This window comes from Hyperoodon ampullatus (genome assembly GCF_949752795.1).
Source record: "Hyperoodon ampullatus genome assembly, chromosome: 3".
In the NCBI taxonomy this organism is placed as follows: Eukaryota; Metazoa; Chordata; class Mammalia; order Artiodactyla; family Ziphiidae; genus Hyperoodon; species Hyperoodon ampullatus.
Window position 1 is genome coordinate 132,307,662 of NC_136916.1, and position 18,350 is coordinate 132,326,011.

At 36.4% G+C, this 18,350-nt stretch overlaps 1 protein-coding gene across 1 annotated transcript; it reads right to left on the minus strand.

Annotated features, from left to right (window-relative positions):
• Positions 1-4,773: 4,773 nt before the first annotated feature.
• On the minus strand, positions 4,774-18,031 carry GNPNAT1 (glucosamine-phosphate N-acetyltransferase 1; the record flags this gene model as incomplete). Its single annotated transcript, XM_079701209.1, has 6 exons — positions 17,922-18,031; positions 10,311-10,478; positions 9,239-9,301; positions 7,390-7,517; positions 6,410-6,471; positions 4,774-4,921 (listed from the first exon to the last, which is right to left on the minus strand). The coding sequence occupies exons 2-6, from the start codon at positions 10,462-10,464 to the stop codon at positions 4,774-4,776; spliced, it is 555 nt and encodes a 184-aa protein (XP_079557335.1). The 5' UTR covers positions 10,465-10,478; positions 17,922-18,031.
• Between the last annotated feature and the right edge of the window lie 319 nt (positions 18,032-18,350).

Here is an 18,350-nt window from a genome sequence, read left to right on the forward strand (position 1 = left end):
TTGTAAGGTAGCAAGTTACCTACTTCGCTTTCCTCCCTAACGTGTAATAATACAGTAAAAGCTTTTTTATCCAGCATAGCAGGAGAGGGCAGTGAATCAAAACTGCTTTGTTAATTAAGCGTTAATTCTGCTGCCCCAGGTGGTATTCCTCTTCTGATTTCCCTTCCCTTCCCTATTTTACCACCCTAAAATAACAGCATATTGTCAATCCCATTGTAGTCCTGTATTCTGTTGTGTGATTAGGTCATTGGGTGTGGTGGTCTAGTATAGTCAAGATTTGCATTGAGTGTTCAGAAATTCCAGCTGGTGAAGTGCCAGATAATACAACTTTCCTGTATATAGATTACTATTGGTTAGGTCAGCAAAGATCTCTTTTGCAAATTAATAATCTGTGATGCTTCATTCCACAAAAACGGCTTAAAAGAATCTTTGTAATAGTCCATTTAGGTTTTAAAAATTAGGCAGTATTTTTCTAAATTAATTTCTTAAATACACATATCCTCTCTAGTAGTCTGGCCAAGAGTACAGGTTTGGTTATTAATTTACAGTTGGTAATTTTCCACTTTTTCTAACCACTGTAATTTTTATGTTGGCACTAAAGTGCCTGCCCAGCACTGTATATTAAAGACTCACAAACACTAGAAAACAGGACTGTCATCTTCTTGAGTACAAATTAATATGGACAAAAAGTTTATTCTTTCTATAAGAATACTGCAAGTTTGTTTTATCTTGGTTTCATTCTTCCACCCAGTGTTCAACTAGTTCTTCTGGTAGCTCTTCCTATTCTTCTGTGTGGTTCCATTTCTATAATTCCTCTGTTTCCACTGATGTTTTGTGATAGCTAACTATAGTACATTTAACCATTTATTTCCTAGAATATTTGAATAATGTATGAGTGACCCAGCACCCAATTTTAAACATTAAATATTAACCTGGGCACAGAATTTAAAATGATATTGCATCAAAACATAGGATAACTGCTTTATTGTCCATTTTGAAAGTATGAAACTTGAATATTGAAAATATTCAAACTGGAATGGCAGTATTCTTACCTTGTAATTTCAGTCCATTGGTTCCTGTTAATTTCTTATCAGATGTTTAAACAGCAGTTACCTTTGTTTATTTGTATCTACTCTGGGGTGGAAGTATTAAACCATGATACCCTTTGCTACCAACTCTCAACCACCTAACTTTCAGAGCAGACTATTTGTTTTGGGAGGATTTTGTGCTTCATCTGAGTTTAGAAGTAATGTCAGAAAATGTTAAGCATGTCCTTTTAAAGAAAATATAAGGTTTATAATTGTCTTATTACCATGGTAATTTAAATGCATTAGAAGTATTTAACTGCAATCTTAAATTATAAAGTTGGGATGCATATATAGAGATATATATCAAAATCTCAACTTGATGTAAAGTAAATGAGCAGTTACCTGGCAGACTTTTTTTTTTTCAGATAACTGTTTAATCCATAATTCCATAACAAACTTAGCTTCACTTCAATATTTATTTTGTCCATTCATCAGTGCTCCAATAAGTAAATGATAGGAAATAGCTGAAAATTACTAAAAGATTTTATTTTTTTTTATTGATTAGAAAAATAAGTTTCTAGGGTCTTTGAATGCTGGATTTTTTTTTTTTTTTTTGTCTTATCCATCCATGGCAGCTAAAAAAAAAAAAAAATCACTCAAAATATTCAGGTTTACATGCTAGCTCTCTCTCATAGGGAGTTGCCATACCTCACAGTTCAAAGTGTATTTTGTAGATCAGTAACATTATACTGACATGTAATTGCAATTTACTATGCAGCAAAAATGATTCAAAAAGAAAAATAACCTACAGTGTCTATTTACCTTTGTATAGACAATTGCTTAAGTTACTCTGCTTTTAACATCTGTACTTGGATCAAATGCTTATGTATGTATAGGAATGTCACAGTGCAAGATGCTGCTAGCTCAGGCACAAAGTATTAAAATTATTTTGTGAAGATTGGTGGTTGTATTAAAACTGGTGTGCCATTATACCTCAAAAAGATTGAAAAGCTCATTTATACTGCTTATGCCTCAAAACCTCTTTACTTAGATTGTTGTCTTCTAGGTAAAAGTAACCCAATTTTAGTCCCACACAGATTAAGAAGGATGAATGAACATTGGATACTGAGAAGAACTTAAGAGTATTTTGTAAAACATTGTGGTCACACATAAAAATTATGGTCAGTACAGAGAAGGCCCAAGTTTCAGCTCAGGTATATTTTAAACAATTAGTTGAACAAGTTTGGAGTTGAAAGTGAGGAAATTTGTGACTGAAGGAAAGGGTAAGGCCATCCATAGAACAGCTTCCAGCTCATTAAAAAATACTTTTTGCTTTTAGTTTTCCCCTTGTTAGCCTACCTACATAATATTCTTCATTAAATCTAAGACATCATCATTAGCATCACTACACCATCTTTTTGATCCTACTAAAAGGCAAAAAATATTGCTGAATAAACTAAGACAAGCCACTGATCATAAAATGCATCCAGATTTCCAAACGTTACATGTAAAAAAGAAAAAAAAGTGCTTGAGAGTCAGTGAAATACAAATATATAAAATACATGGAGCAAAATAAAAATCACAATTGCCACTTCGTTATACCTTTTCAAAAGTAAACAATGCTCAAAAATGTATATATTGAGTGTTCTATGCAGTTTTTTTCATACTCAATTTTACCCACAAAATGGCTTAGAAAAATCATATTTCTCTGGTTAACTAAAGCTAAATACAGATCATCAGTTTCCTCAATGGCACAATTTTTATGTATTTCACCTTACCTACAACTCTATTTCCTGTAGGGGGGGATTTAAGATAAGACCTTAAGAACACTATTTAGGGGCTTCCCTGGTGGCGCAGTGGTTGAGAGTCCGCTTGCCGGTGCAGGGGACACGGGTTCGTGCCCCGGTCCGGGAAGATCCCACATGCCGCAGAGCGGCTAGGACCGTGAGCTATGGCCGCTGAGCCTGCGTGTCTGGAGCCTGTGCTCCGCAACGGGAGAGGCCACAACAGTGAGAGGCCCGCGTACCGCAAAAAAAAAAAAAAGAACACTATTTAAAGGGATTTATTGAAATAGCCACCTTATAGTTTTACTTCAAATCGTTCAGTAAAGCATTTAATTTTACTTTTTATTAGGGGTTTTTTTGGTGGTGTCTTTTTCCTGGCCATGCAGCACAGCATGCGGGATCTTAGTTCCCCAACCAGGGATCGAACCCATGCCCCCTGCAGTGGGAGCGCAGAGTCTTAACCACTGGACCACCAGGGAAGTCCCTATTAGGTTTATTTGTTAACAGAGGTTTTAAATTACCAGACTGTACCTAGTAAAGCTGCTGTTACCAAGGTTATAGGACTCCTAAAAAAGCAAAACTTAGCTTTGTTGCTTTCACTAGGGACAGATCAATTCATCTGCCTATGTCATCAGCAGGTGAGTAGTACACCCTGTGTTGGTGAAGAATTTCTGTTGTTTTAGAAAGCCAACTTTAGCTTTACTGCATGGAGGGAAATCTGAAATCTAGTTGAGGTAGGTGTGAATCAAAGGGATGAGAAACAGGTGGTCTTTACTTTCTAAGCTCCTTTTACAAAGGGTACACAAAACTAAGATTTTATGAACCATGACTTGACCTAATAATTCAATAGACAACTCAAGAAAAGCACAGAAAACATTTGGATTCTAACAAAAGACTATTCATATGAACAGGTTTAATGTAACATGAAATGTAAAAGATTCGAACCAGTAGTGAAGTATCTAATTCTTATTTCAACTTAAAAAAATAATTAAAATAAAATCAAAATAGGATAGTGACCAGAATAATAGTACCATTATAATCATATTAAATAGAAAAGCTTCCATCAACATTTTAAGAATGTAATAAATGCAGTATGATACATTTTAAAATACTCCACTCAATTTTGTAATCCATTTTCATAAAAATATTACTCAGAAGAGAGGCTCGGACACCCCTGGAAAAATGAGAAATCAGCTTAGAAATACATAATATGCCAGGATTTACTAATTCACTGTTAAAAAGTACCTTATATTTCTCTTAGATATTTTAAACAAATGAATAATTATTATATTTCACATATAAGACAGGTGGTACTTCAGCTACATTAGAATTATATCAACTTTTAGATGTACATTTAAATTGTCACATTTTATAAGAAGTTAATTTTCATTTCTCCTTATTTTAAAGGCTCACCAGGTTTGCCAGTATAGTATTAGAATCAGCAAATGTTGGACTGAACTACATTTAGTTATAATATGTCTAACATCCAATTTCACGTAATATATGTGAAATGATACACCCTAAGTGGTATTTAGATATATTTCTTTGAAAAAAATATTAATTTTATGAACGTGATAAGAAACAGCCTTATTCACTGTATGCTTTTTTTTTTTTTAATGAGCAGTACAGATAGCAGACATATAACTTCTTACTACCTATACTGACTACTATGAAATAAAGCCAAACTTTAGAAAAATACAATGCAAGAAAAGATTCAAGTTAAAAATATACTCCTTTGGTTAAAAATCATCCCCTTAATAATTTCATCTGTAATCTAAACTCAGCATGTCTCACCAGCCCAAAGTAATCTTCTAAATATCATTATACTTGTATTACAGTGTTTTCTTCAATTCAGTATTTATGGAGGTCACTGGGTTGCAGCAACAAAATATTTTAACTCTAGGAAGAGAGTGTAGCCTTGTTGCATCAGCTCCTTTGACAGATGTCTTTCTTAAAAGGTTTTACTTTAGAAACCTCTGACACATGTAGTTTTCTTCAGATACTGTATATCCAAACTTTTTATAGAAACCAGCGTTTTGTGGTAGACATTCAAGGGTAATTTTATAACAGTTCAGTTTCTTGCTTAGCAAAGTAAGGGTTGATAATAACCTGAAATTAAAGAAAAAAAAAAGGTAGGCAAGGCATAGAGCATTTGTTAATAAAAATGGATTTTAGTAACAATGTGAGTGAATATCACATAAAACTTCAAGTTTGTATTACAAATAGGTTTATTAGATCATGGCCTTTCCCACTATATTCATTTAAATATTCAGATTGTAAGTGGTTAAACATTTAAATCACCCAAAGCATTTGATTTTGTTTCAAATATACTTTAGTAATCTCCAGCCCATTAATAAATAGAACAAATATTACCCTAAACCCTCTTTAAAAATAGGTTTTAAAATTAATATTAACACCAAAGACTAGAAACCTTTTAAAAAATATGGCCAAAATTAATCTTTTTCTCTAGATCTATTCAAACTATTTAGGAATAGCCAACATAAAATGGGTAAATAATTGCTTTGTTCTTTATCATTTTTAAAGTTACTTAAATATTTGTGAAAGAATGTATTAGGTTAACTCTGGATTGGTCTAACTAATATGAAGTGTAAACAAAGCAAAAATGTATACATCTTTATAAAAACTAGGAAAGATCTACAAAAATACCTGAAGGGTTTTCTCATGTTGTATAGATTGAAAAATCTTATTCTGAAGACAGAACCTCTTGATTGAAGTTACACAATTATAAAAGGCATGACTAAGTTACATGGACTAGAAATACTAGAAATTGGTCTCTTTCGTTCACTGATGTATACCAAATACATTGAATAGTATCTGGCATATAGCAGGTGCTTAATATTTACTGAGTGAATTCCTTAAAACTCAGAAGGGATAATATTTAAAAAAGCAAGTTCTATTTTATAAATAAGCAATAAACCCATGAAACTTACTTTAAAAGATTTAGATAAATGTATAGAGGATTACACTGTGAAGGCTGTTTCAGTACATGGTTCTAAAACTTCCGTAACTGAAACATTTCCTTTGTTTTTAAATATGACAGAGAAACGGACAAATTACTTGGCTCACCAAAAGTTTCTGTTTCCTACTACTATAAGAGTACTACTGGGGCTTCCCTGGTGGCGCAGTGGTTGAGAGTCCACCTGCCGATGCAGGGGACATGGGTTTGTGCCCCCATCTGGGAAGATCCCACATGCCGCGGAGCGGCTGGGCCCGTGAGCCATGGCCAATGAGCCTGCGCATTCGGAGTCTGTGCTCCGCAACGGGAGAGGCCACAACAGTGAGAGGCCCGCGTACCGCAAAAAAAAAAAAAGAGTACTACTATTAAAAGTTAATAACTAAGGTGTTGCTGTTTTAACAGTACACTTCCAATTTCCAAACTTTATGGTAAAAATTATATAAAAATACCTTATTTCTTCATTAAATTCAGTCTAAGCTATGGAGTGAGTTCATAATTAATGATGCTTAAAAAACTTCAAACAGGAAAACATTTTTTAAAAAGTATCTTGCAAGGCACTGTAAACTGAAACACAAAGAGTATCTAATTTATCCAGGGTTACCTTGTTTCTGCCTACTTACAATTTGCCGAGCTGCTTTCCTCTGCATTCATCACTAACAACAACATCTTCTACTCTTCCTCTCTGAAAATATTTACAATGTTTAAAGGACTAAGCATGTAGTTTTGTTTTAGTTAAATCAACAAGTGACGGTAAGAATTAATTGATAAATGTTTTGTAAACCTGAACTTTGCAAAATGCAAAAATTTTTAACTTACTATTATAGAGGAGATAATACAATCAATTTGTGGCCTAATTTTGCTTTGTCTGTATCTTAAACCTTCCCACCCATTTTAAAGCAAGTCTCAGAATCCACATCACCAAAATGTAATCTTGTCATGAATGTACTACATCCATCATCTTACTCCTTGCATAACTGCAATTTATTTCAGACATCCAGATACAGTTTATTAATTTCTAGTACAGAAACCACACCAAAATTCATACTTCACAGGATAATTCCAAGTGTTTTCTATCATATTCCCATTGGATTACCTAGGTTTTGTTTTCTTTACTATTTCATGTGAGTCATGAGGAGTGAAGGAAATCTACAGGCATTAGAAGTGTCACAATTAGAACAGAATATATTATTCTGAACCCTTTACCACTGGGAAACTGATGGGAATTTGTGTTAATGTAGTGTATTCAAAGTATTGTTTTTGAATAAAAATTAGCATTAGAGATTCCAAACATTACTGCCAAATTCCACGATGCTGACTTGATTTCTCTATGTCTATACCAATTCTAACACCTTACAGAACAATTTTTAGCAGAGAATTCATATTATTAACACATTTTCTTCCTCATAACTCTTAGAAGACAATGGGAAATTGACTGTTACTAAGTGATTTCTAAGAAGCAAAAATTTTATTCTAGCCAATATTTAGCTCTCTCATTTTACAATAAAAAGCAGTGGGAAAACAGACTTGTCTAATGGTAACTGAGTCGATTTTGCTAGAAAACACATATCCATTTTACTCATAAGCATTAATGAACACATACCTTAGCACAGGAATGGATGAATTTATGTTCTATTATCAGAGTTGCTGTAGCAACTATCTGTCCTAAAGTTACATCTTCCACAACTGTAACATAATAATCCCCAGATTTCTTCATGTGCTCAAAAGATTCTGTGGAAATTGGAAAATAGTGTTATGTGGTAGTTAAACTTTATTAGGTGCCAGAAAAATACTAGAATTAGCTTACTTCAATAAATATTATTGAATATTTATAGCTATTTTACCACAGTAATTTTAAAGAAAATATCAATTATTAAAAATGACCATGTAGTTGAAATATCAGCAATTAATATCAACTGGAAAATAGTCCATACATTTAAAAAATCTTCTAGCAAAATAAAGTAAGACTAATATAGCTATTTTAGATGAACAGCATTTAAAATACAAATGAACTGTACATGTTGCCATTTCTATGACTAGTGAATGAAAACTTTCATATCTTCATTACTAGTTAACTTTAAATTGATTCCTTTAACCTTTTCACTTAACAGATATTCACACAGAACTCTTTGCAAATTTTAATAAGAGAATGTTTATGTGTCTCCATTCTTTAATTTTTAGTCTTTTGATTTTAAAATAACTTGACAAAGTAGTTTTCAATTTTCCCTTTGTGCTCTCAAGTGTTCCATGATTACATGACCTGTTTTAGAAATAGAATCATTTTTGTTTGCTTTGAAAGCACCTTGTGAAGTAGATAAAAAAATAAGCCTTGGGGCTTCCCTGGTGGCGCAGTGGTTGAGAGTCCACCTGCCGATGCAGGGGACGCGGGTTCGTGCCCCGGTCCAGGAGGATCCCACATGCTGCGGAGCGGCTGGGCCCCGTGAGCCATGGCCACTGAGCCTGCGTGTCCGGAGCCTGTGCTCCGCAATGGGAGAGGCCACAACAGTGAGAGGCCCGCGTACCGCAAAAAAAAAAAAAAATAAGTCTTCATTTCCCACATTTTTCCAAAGCCACATAGCAAACAGGAGCAAAAGTGGAATAAATATCTTCCCCTCAAATTGACTTTTAGTACTTATATTGATGAAATAACATGATTTCTCATCTAATCTGATATGCCTGCAAAGAAGAATTCAGGAATAAAAACTGAGCCTAACAGTCTCAACATACTGTTTATTTCCACAGTCTTGTTCTAGTAATGGGTCTGGAGTGGGAAGAAATAAATTCAATGAAGGAAAAGAAACAATGAGAATCAGGAAATAATCATCTTCACCTCAGGAAGGTCATATAGAGTACAAAATAAAATTACCTATTGAAGGAAATGAAGAAAATAGGAAGACATTGTTAACAGCATTGGATGGAGTCAGGAAGGTTGTAGTTCTTTTCTTACCAATAACTACCTGTGATCTTGGGTAAGTCATTTGACCTCTCTTTTAATTTCCATCCTCTCATATGTATTAAAAAGGGGGAGGGATGAACTAAAAGATACCAGCCAACCTTAAAATTTAATATAAATGAACCAAAAAATAAATTTAGAACGTATTTTCTTACATTTTTGATTGGGTGATGAAATTTCCATGAAATGACCTAACCACATGAAAGGTAAACACTACAATAAAACACAATCTCTAAGGCTGCCACACAGGTTCTGTGCTACAGTAATTATCTAAAAGTAGCCAGGTATTTTGTAAAACATGGTAGTTGCTACATTTGGATTCTAAAACAGTTCAGCCACATTAAACATTTAAATAAGAAAATAGCTAATTTGTTATTTGAATAATTTCGAGCTATTTGAACAAAACCACAAGTAGACACTGAACAGAGCTCTAAACAAAAATAAAATCTTGTTTCCCTTTATTTCTTTTCCTTCAGGAAAAAGAGACTGTAGGACTTACTCATAAATTGTTCCGGGCTGACAACTCCAGTCTCTGTCAGCTGACCTAGTACCTTAAAAAAACCTAGTTTTGAAAAACAGATTTCAAGTCATGAAAACAGCAAATGAAATATATATCAAAAGAAGTAATGTGTCAAGCTGGTGGGCAATTATTTTTTCAAAACTTTATGTAATGAACTATTTTAAAAGATTAAACTGAAACCCATTATTCTTTCTATTATCACTACATAAAACAAATAGTAATAGGTTTTACCAATGTTTTTGCCTGCATAACATTTTTGGAATAGTGCTGACCTTAATACTCAATATTTACAGAACCAGCATGTACAGTTTTCAATGTAATTTGCATTACATTCAATGCAAGGGATGCCGAATTTTCCCAAATATGTGCTTTGGTTTTACTTAAAAATGCAAGATTCTCATTATGACCAAATATGATACTATTTGTAAAATAAAATATAAATAACATTGTTGAGACTACAGTTTTTAAAGATTCCTGATTAATTTCATTAATGTTACGTTAAATTAATGTGAATAGCATAGAATGTTGAGAATCTTAACTTCTATATACCCAATAATTAATTTGACCAAAATATAATAGTTTCTTAAGATTTCCTACCAAGAAGAAAACTGTAAAAAGTTGATTTTTGATTACTGAAATTTAAGGAAATCATTTTGGAGAATTTAGATGTTAAAAAAAGGAATACACGTAGACAAAACCTTTTGCAACTTATCCAAGGCAAATTATCTTTATCCTCATTCCCCATCCAGCTTCTTAGAGAAGATTCTTCCTATGTGTCATTATACAAGATAATTTCCCCTTTTTGGCTGCTTAATTAGGAAGGAACACTGTTGTACTTAAGTCATTTGAAATACTGTAATACAGTACTGTAATACAGTAACATCTGGTCTGTACACATTGGAATTGAGTTCTCAGTCACTTTAAAATTTAAGCACAAAAAATAATATAAAAGTCCAATAGTATTTTTAAAAATTATAGGCATCATCATGTTTGTGGAGAACACATAATGCTAACTATAAGTCTAACCAGATTTTGTAAACTGAATCCATACCTCTATTTAAATCAGCAGTACAAAGAGGCCTCAAAACCAAACCTTCTCCAGGATGTGTTGGGGAAATGGCTGGAGAAAATGTAGCTGTATTCTGACTCCAATCCACTTCTTTGAGTAGACTTGGGTCAAACATAGGCGTTTCATCAGGTTTCATCTTTGCAGTAAGGTCTAAAATAAAATTTTAAATGTTAAGGCATTTTGTTTAATAGAAAATTGTTGATTGTCAAGAATGTCAATTTCTTAATAAAAATTAATGCAATTAGAAAAATTCTTTAACAGGTATGCAAGATATTTTATTTTAGCCTATCCTGACTCTAACATCAAATGCCACAGCTAGAGCTCTATAGAAAACTCACAGATTCTATCAGACAGTAAACAAGTGACTAAATTTAGAAGTTTTACACTTGAAAACTCCATTTTCTAATAGGACTTTTAAAGTATTTTTTCCTCTGGGTCAGTGCTACTAGTGTAGCACTGTGAATAGCTGACTTTTCAGGAGCTCGCTCTTTTTTTTTTTTTTTTTTTTTTTTTAACATTATTGAATTTTATTATTGGGCTAAGGAGTAACTCATCAGTTTTACCTGACCCTAAAGAAGACTTACTGGGCGTGTAACTTTTTTAAAAATTATGAACCATGAACAGAAAATTCTCTGCATTCACTGGAATATTTGGTCTCAGCTATGATAGATTCACAACAAGACTACTGGATTTTGTTTTCACAGCAGTCTTTCTAAAAATCTGTAAGTTTCTCAGCTGCATCTAAGCAGCTTAAGAATAGCCAGTGTCACAAAAACAGAACTATAGATCAATGGAACAGGATAGAAAGCCCAGAGATAAACCCATGCACATATGGTCACCTTATCTTTGAAAAAGGAGGCAAGAATATACAATGAAGAAAAGACAGCCTCTTCAATAAGTGGTGCTGGGAAAACTGGACAGCTACATGTAAAAGAAAGAAATTAGAACACTCCCTAACACCACACACAAAAATAAGCTCAAAATGGATTAAAGACCTAAATGTAAGGCCAGATGCTATCAAACTCTTAGAGGAAAACACAGGCAGAACACTCTATGACATAAATCACAGCAAGATCCTTTCTGACCCACCTCCTAGAGAAATGGAAATAAAAACAAAAATAAACAAATGGGACCTAATGAAACTTAAAACCTTTTGCACAGCAAAGGAAACCAGAAACAAGACGAAAAGACAACCCTCAGAATGGGAGAAAATATTTGCAAATGAAGCAACTGACAAAGGATCAATCTCCAAATTTTACAAGCAGCTCATGCAGCTCAATATCAAAAAAACAAACAACCCAATCCAAAAATGGGCAGAAGACCTAACAGACGTTTCTCCAAAGAAGATAAACAGATTGCCAACAAACACAAGAAAGAATGCTCAACATCATTAATCATTAGAGAAATGCAAATCAAAACTACAATGAGATATCTCACACAGGTCAGAATGGCCATCATCAAAAAATCTAGAAACAGTAAATGCTGGAGAGGGTGTGGAGAAAAGGGAACACTCCTGCAGTGTTGGTGGGAACGTAAATTGACACAGCCACTATGGAGAACAGTATGGAGGTTCCTTAAAAAACTAAAAATAGAACACCATATGACCCAGCAATCCCACTACCGGGCATGTACCCTGAGAAAACCATAATTCAGAAAGAGTCATGTACCACAATGTTCACTGCAGCTCTATTTACAATAGTCAGGACATGGAAGCAACGTAAGTGTCCATCACTGGATGAATGGATAAAGAAGATGTGGCACATGTATTCAATGGAATATTACTCAGCCATATAAAGAAACTAAATTGAGTTATTTGTAATGAGGTGGATGGACCTAGAGTCTGTCATACAGAGTGAAGTAAGTCAGAAAGAGAAAAACAAATACTGTATGCTAACACATATATGGAATCTAAAAAACAAAAAAAAAGGTCATGAAGAACCTAGGGGCAAGATGGGAATAAAGATGCAGACCTACTAGAGAATGGACTTGAGGACATGGGGAGGGGGAAGGGTAAGCTGAGACAAAGAGTGGCATGGACATATATACACTACCAAATGTAAAATAGATAGCTAGTAGGAAGCAGGTGCATAGCACAGGGAGATCAGCTCGGTGTTTTGTGACCACCTAGAGGGGTGGGATAGGGAGAGTGGGAGGGCGGGAGATGCAAGAGGGAAGAGATATGGGGATATATGTATATGTATAACTGATTCACTCTGTTATAAAGCAGAAACTAACCATTGTAAAGCAATTATACTCCAATAAAGATGTTAAAAAAAATAGTGTTTTTCATGCTATTGAAAAATGATCAATTATGGTATTTTCCTCTCTTCTGAACATTCAGAAATGGTCAGGTTCTTATTAGGTGTGCTCTAATAAAACTGAGACTTAAATAAGATATAATGATAGAATGAAAAACATATGAAGCATAAAAATGGCTGGTGTGTGGGGGGGTGCTTCCCTGGTGGCACAGTGGTTAAGAATCTGCCTGCCAATGCAGGGGACACAGGTTTAAGCCCTGGTCCGGGAAGATTCCACATGCCACGAAGCAACTAAGCCCATGTGCCACAACTACTGAGCCTGCGCTCTAGAGCACGCGAGCCACACCTACTGAAGCCCGTGCGCCTAGAGCCCGTGCTCCACAACAAGAGAAGCCACTGCAATGAGAAGCCTGCACACCACAACGAAGAGTAGACCCCGCTCGCCGCAACTAGAGAAAGACCGTGTGCAGCAACGAAGGCCCAACGCAGCCAAAAAAAGAAAAAAATAGTCTGGTGGGGCACACTTCTGTGGAACAGAGCTGCGGGAGGAAAGTTTTCCTAACAATTATTAGGAGATTGTAAGGCAACACTGAACTTTGATTTGTAAGCCCATGCCCAGCTACAAAAACCACAGTTGACCCTTGAACAACATGGGTTTAGGGTGCCAATCCTACACACAGTCAAAAATGCGCAGTTGAAAAACCATGTATAACTTATAGTCGGCCCTCTGTATCTGCAGTTCCATATCCGTGGATTTAACCAACCTTGGAATGTGTAGTACTGTAATATTTACTGTTGAAAAAAATCCGTATATAAGTGGATCCTTGCAGTTCAAACCCGTGTTGTTCAGGATCAGCTGTATTCTATTTGATACCTGCCTGTACTTCTTTGAAACAAAGAATTTAAAGATATATATCCATAACATACTACCATAAAACAAGAAAGCAATGCCAGAAAAATTAAAGTCCACTTAATAACAGAAAAATTTCCCCAATAACCCAACTCCCAGATGTTCCCTATTTCATAAGTCACAATATGCTTAAGGGCAACTATTCTTAAGTTTTCCGTAAAGGTCGACTGAACTGTATAACCCTATGTAACTATTATATATAGGTAATATATATATAATATATATATACTCTGCTGCAGTATAGCAGAGGCTTTGGGAAGGTACTGTGATGTAATAATAGAAGTTAACATTTGTTCGGCACTTATGTGCCAGCATTGTTCAAAGAACTTTACACATTACTAATTCACTTACTATAACAATCCTACAGGGTAGGGATGATTATTATCTCCATTTCAACAGATGAGGAAATGCAGGTGTAGACAAGTAACTTGCCCAAGGTCACAGGATTAGCAAAGCTGAAATTGAAACCTAGACATGGAAAGAGCATGAGCTCTGGAGTCAGACCTGGTGTTCAAACCTCAACTGTGTGATGATGGCTAAGGAAGTTAAACTGAGAATGTTGCCTCATTTGTAAAATGGAGATGAAATTGTTGGAAGAAATGAATTACTGTATACAAGTACCTAACAGTGCCTGGCACAGGGCAAGTTTTCAACAAGATACATTGATACTTCAGTTAGCAACTAATTTAAAATTTATTTTTATACATTCTTGTTAACTTTGTTCACCTTTAAATTAATTCATGAGTTAGGCACTGCTGGGTACAGGAGCTACAGAAAGATTATCTATTATGTTTATGTTAAACTGAAAGCATTCTTGGAAAGGAAAGAAAGAACTTTAAAAATAATAGTTACTATGTAGAATACTGAGAGGTTTGTTTTCTTTCCCTCAAAAAGGACTCAGATCATGTTATGCTGTAAAAACTATGCCTGGATCTAAAAATAGTAAGGAAAGGAAACTGTGATGATTAAAACAATCATTCATAAAATTTAACAAGCTTATGGTCCACTTGAAACAGATTTTTTTGTAGATTAATTTTAGTGCATGCACTTTAGTATTTGTCCCTGATAATTGGACCCCTGAGGCTTTTGAGAGTACTCTAATCTGAAAGATGGATAACAAAATTGTTTTTCAGGTATACAGATAAACAGGCTAAATATCAATAAAGTAAAATGTGTACATTAAGTGCAGAAGTCAGAAAGTATTACAAATTTAAGTTCTTCAAGACAACATACCATTTAAACATTTTGATGTCCATGCTATTTAACATACAGTTGTAAGCATGAAGTTTAAAGAAAGCTCAAAATGAAATGTGGATGGACATTAACATAATTTAAAGTTAACTAGATTTCTTCTTCCTATAAAGTTGCCTGAGTTTACAATGAAATGTGCCTAGAAAACTCGCAAAATAGGGTTAATAATTTCTGAGAGAGAGGGGAGAAGTACACAGAAGAATTAGGATTTGAAGGCTTTAAAGAATTTTAAACAGTAAATACTAATATTTTCCTGTGCTTTTCTTTAATCGATGGTCTTATTCCATGAATGATAAAAATAAATGATACTGGCTAATATTTATTGAGTACTTTATATACAAATGAAAATACAATGAAAGATGTATCAGACCAGAAAGCAGGCACAGTAACTAGTTCAAGATAACAGAGCAAATAAGGAACAGTGAGGATTCACAACCAGGTAGCAGGGCCAGCTTCAAGGACACAGGGCCCCGCACTTAGTTCTCTGCTGCCACTGTCAAAATTGTTAATAATTTTTAAACAAAGAGCCCTGCATTTTCATTTTTCACGAGTTGCCACAAATTATGCAACCATTTCTGCATGACTCCAGACTCTATACTCTGTAGTATTGAAGAGGCACTAGTGAAGGTGAATTCTCTACTTTATTGTGCAAGAGTTTAAAATTTAGTCAAAGCAGCACTTATATTTGGAAAGTAAGAATTTCAGGCTAGTTAAAGTACTTAATGCGTTCTGGATAGAAATAAGAATCCATATTCTTATGGCAATAAAAAATTAATATCAAGGGACTTCCCTGGCAGTCCAGCGGTTAAGACTTAGCCTCCCATCGCAGGGGGTGCAGGTTTGATCCCTGGTCGGGGAGCTAAGATCCCACATGCCTCGTGGCCAAAAAGCCAGAACATAGAACAGAAGCAATACTGTAACAAATTCAATAAAGACTTTAAAAATGGTCCACATCAAAAAAATCTTTAAAAAAATTAATATCAAAATGTTTATATGAGCTATTTTACAAAACAGAGCCATACTTAAGGTTACCTTCTTTTATCTTATTCTGTCCCCATACAGTAAATTCTGCTGGTGCCCAATTAATATGCTGGGCAAGTTAAAGTAAGATGTGATTTGATACTAAATTTCAAAAGCATTTATAAAAGAGCAAAACAGGTAAATTTATTTGGTTTACAAAAGAAATAATTTTCAGCATCTTAAAGTGCCCCCAGGTACCACAATATAGGAAATTTCAGTAAACAGAACCGCACAGTTGTTTGAAGCTGAATTTCACCATTATCATTGAGGTCTTATTTTGTTCTGTTTCTTTTGGTTTTGGGTTTTTTTGGGTTTTTTGGCCACGCTGCTTGTGAGATCTTAGTTCCCCAACGAGGGATCTAACCTGGGCCTACAGCAGTGAAAGTGCCGAGTCTTAACCACTGGACCGCCAGGGAATTCCCTCATTGGGGTCTTATTTTGAAGATTTTAGATTAATTTAAAAAAGTAAACCCTAACCCTTCTTAAGTATTTCTCAAGTAGCTTTTCTGTTTAACTACTAAGTTAACAAGCATTTAAAGGCCATATATGCCTAACCTTAGCCCAATAAATGCCTAGTGAATGAATAACGAATGGTATAAGACTTATCTGGAGATCACATTTCAGAAAATCTAGAAGAAAAAAAAGATTACTAAACTGCTACAAGTGATATCACAAAAACCATATACCAAATTCATTTTTACTAAGACCACATCAGGTTTTCAGTCAGCTGACCATTCTTTGGACACAGTTTCAACAGGTTTCTCAGCATCTATAGTGCACTAGAATACACATGGGGAGGAGCTGCTGCTAGAATCAAGCAACTGAGAGCAACAAGTAATAAGACACTGGGAATGAAGATTTCAAAAGTTGATATAAAAATTAAAAAAACCAATCTAAGGTCAAATCTAAATGGGCTTTATATACCTCAAGAGCTTTCGGGGCATTACTGTATGACTTCAGTACATGGTTAAAGCAGGAAGGGGGCCCGTGTGCTGTTTGAAACTTTGGGGTTCGTCTACATACATTTTATAACTATTTCAATAGTAATTTGACTGAATTGTGAATCTAAAGAACACTTCATTCGGTGATGATTTTAATAGGCCTAGCTATATTTATTAAATTGTGCAGTTACACTTCAGTTGAGAATTTTAAAATTTCCTGATAGTTTATTTGATCCCTGTGATTTAGGCATTATTCTCAGTCTACCCATGAGCAAGCTGGAGCACGTGGAGCTTTCAGTACTTGACCTCAAGGTAACACAGCCAATGAGTGAATTGGGACTAAATCCTCCGATGTTGTTCTCCCGTCTTGAGCTCTACAGTACCATACTCAATAGAAGCCAATATTTACATCATCATGCCAGACAGGGAGGTGTCTCCCCTATTCTAAAAAATGTCAGTGAATCCTGCCTAATGAAGCTGACCTAAATGATTTCTTGAGGTCCATTCTAGGATTTATTCACGAGTGTATATCCTAACAAAACTATAGTCGCCCTTCTATTTTTTATGAAATTTTAAGAGTTCGATTTACATAAGCAGCTCCTATAAGAGAAATCACAGTACTCAGTGTTTCTAGGGGTAGAAGCCCCCGGAAGACACAAAGGATGTCCGTCTTTCCTGCGGTGAAAACCCTGATTTAGTCAGTGCAGGTGATCTTCGGAGCAGAATCATGTCCTCAAGTGGCTCCTGACCGCCGTGGGATGCTACTCGGAAAGGAACGGTGGAAACCAAGGCCAGAGGCGTTCGTGCCCATTTCAAACCCGATGGCGGCAGAGACTGTGAACAACTGTCTCAATCCCCCACGCTAAAGCCTGACGAACGAAGAATTAGTTTCGACCCCAGTCTCTGTTCCTGCCTGCTAGGGCCACCTCCTGCACGGCTGGACCACTGGCCATCATCCCTAACCTCTGCTCCACGCGTGTGTCCGCTCAACTTGCTCCAAACTGCCCTCTACGCCCTCATACGCACCCAGCTGGCGAAGATAAATGCCCGGCTCCCCGAACGGAACCTCCCCCCGCCCCGGACCGGGCCTAGCTCGCCTCGCCCGGGGGTAGCAGTCACACCTGTTTGGTAAACCTGAAGGGCAGGCCCAAGCCAGAACCCAGGGCATCCGGCCGGGCCCCGCTCTCTCTCCCCGACCCCCGGTCCCCCTCACCCGTAGAGACCTGCAGTCGGCGCTCCTCTCCAGGCCCGCTGGATTCTAACCCACCCGGGTACACAGCACTAGATCCACATCCGGCTTCAGCGGCAGCCCCACCTCCTCCACCTCCGGGTCTACAGTCTCCCGCAAGGCCGCCGCTCCGCAAGCCGCCGCCAGGACGTGGCAGCACCGACACCTCCAGCCCGCCCCTGCCCGCTTACGCAGGGCTGCTCGCAGGCGGAGGAGGCAACGGCGGGCGGAGGCGGGGTCGAGAGCCTGGGGGCCGGGCGGGGGCGGGGCCTGCTGCTGGCGTCAGCACAAGAGGCGGCGGCGGAGACGTCGCGGGGACTTCACCAGGCAGGCGTGCCGGCAACGAATCCCGGCCCCGCGCGGCACCCGCTCCTCGCTCTCCTAAGGCTTCCCCCACGGCCTCAGCGTCTCGGT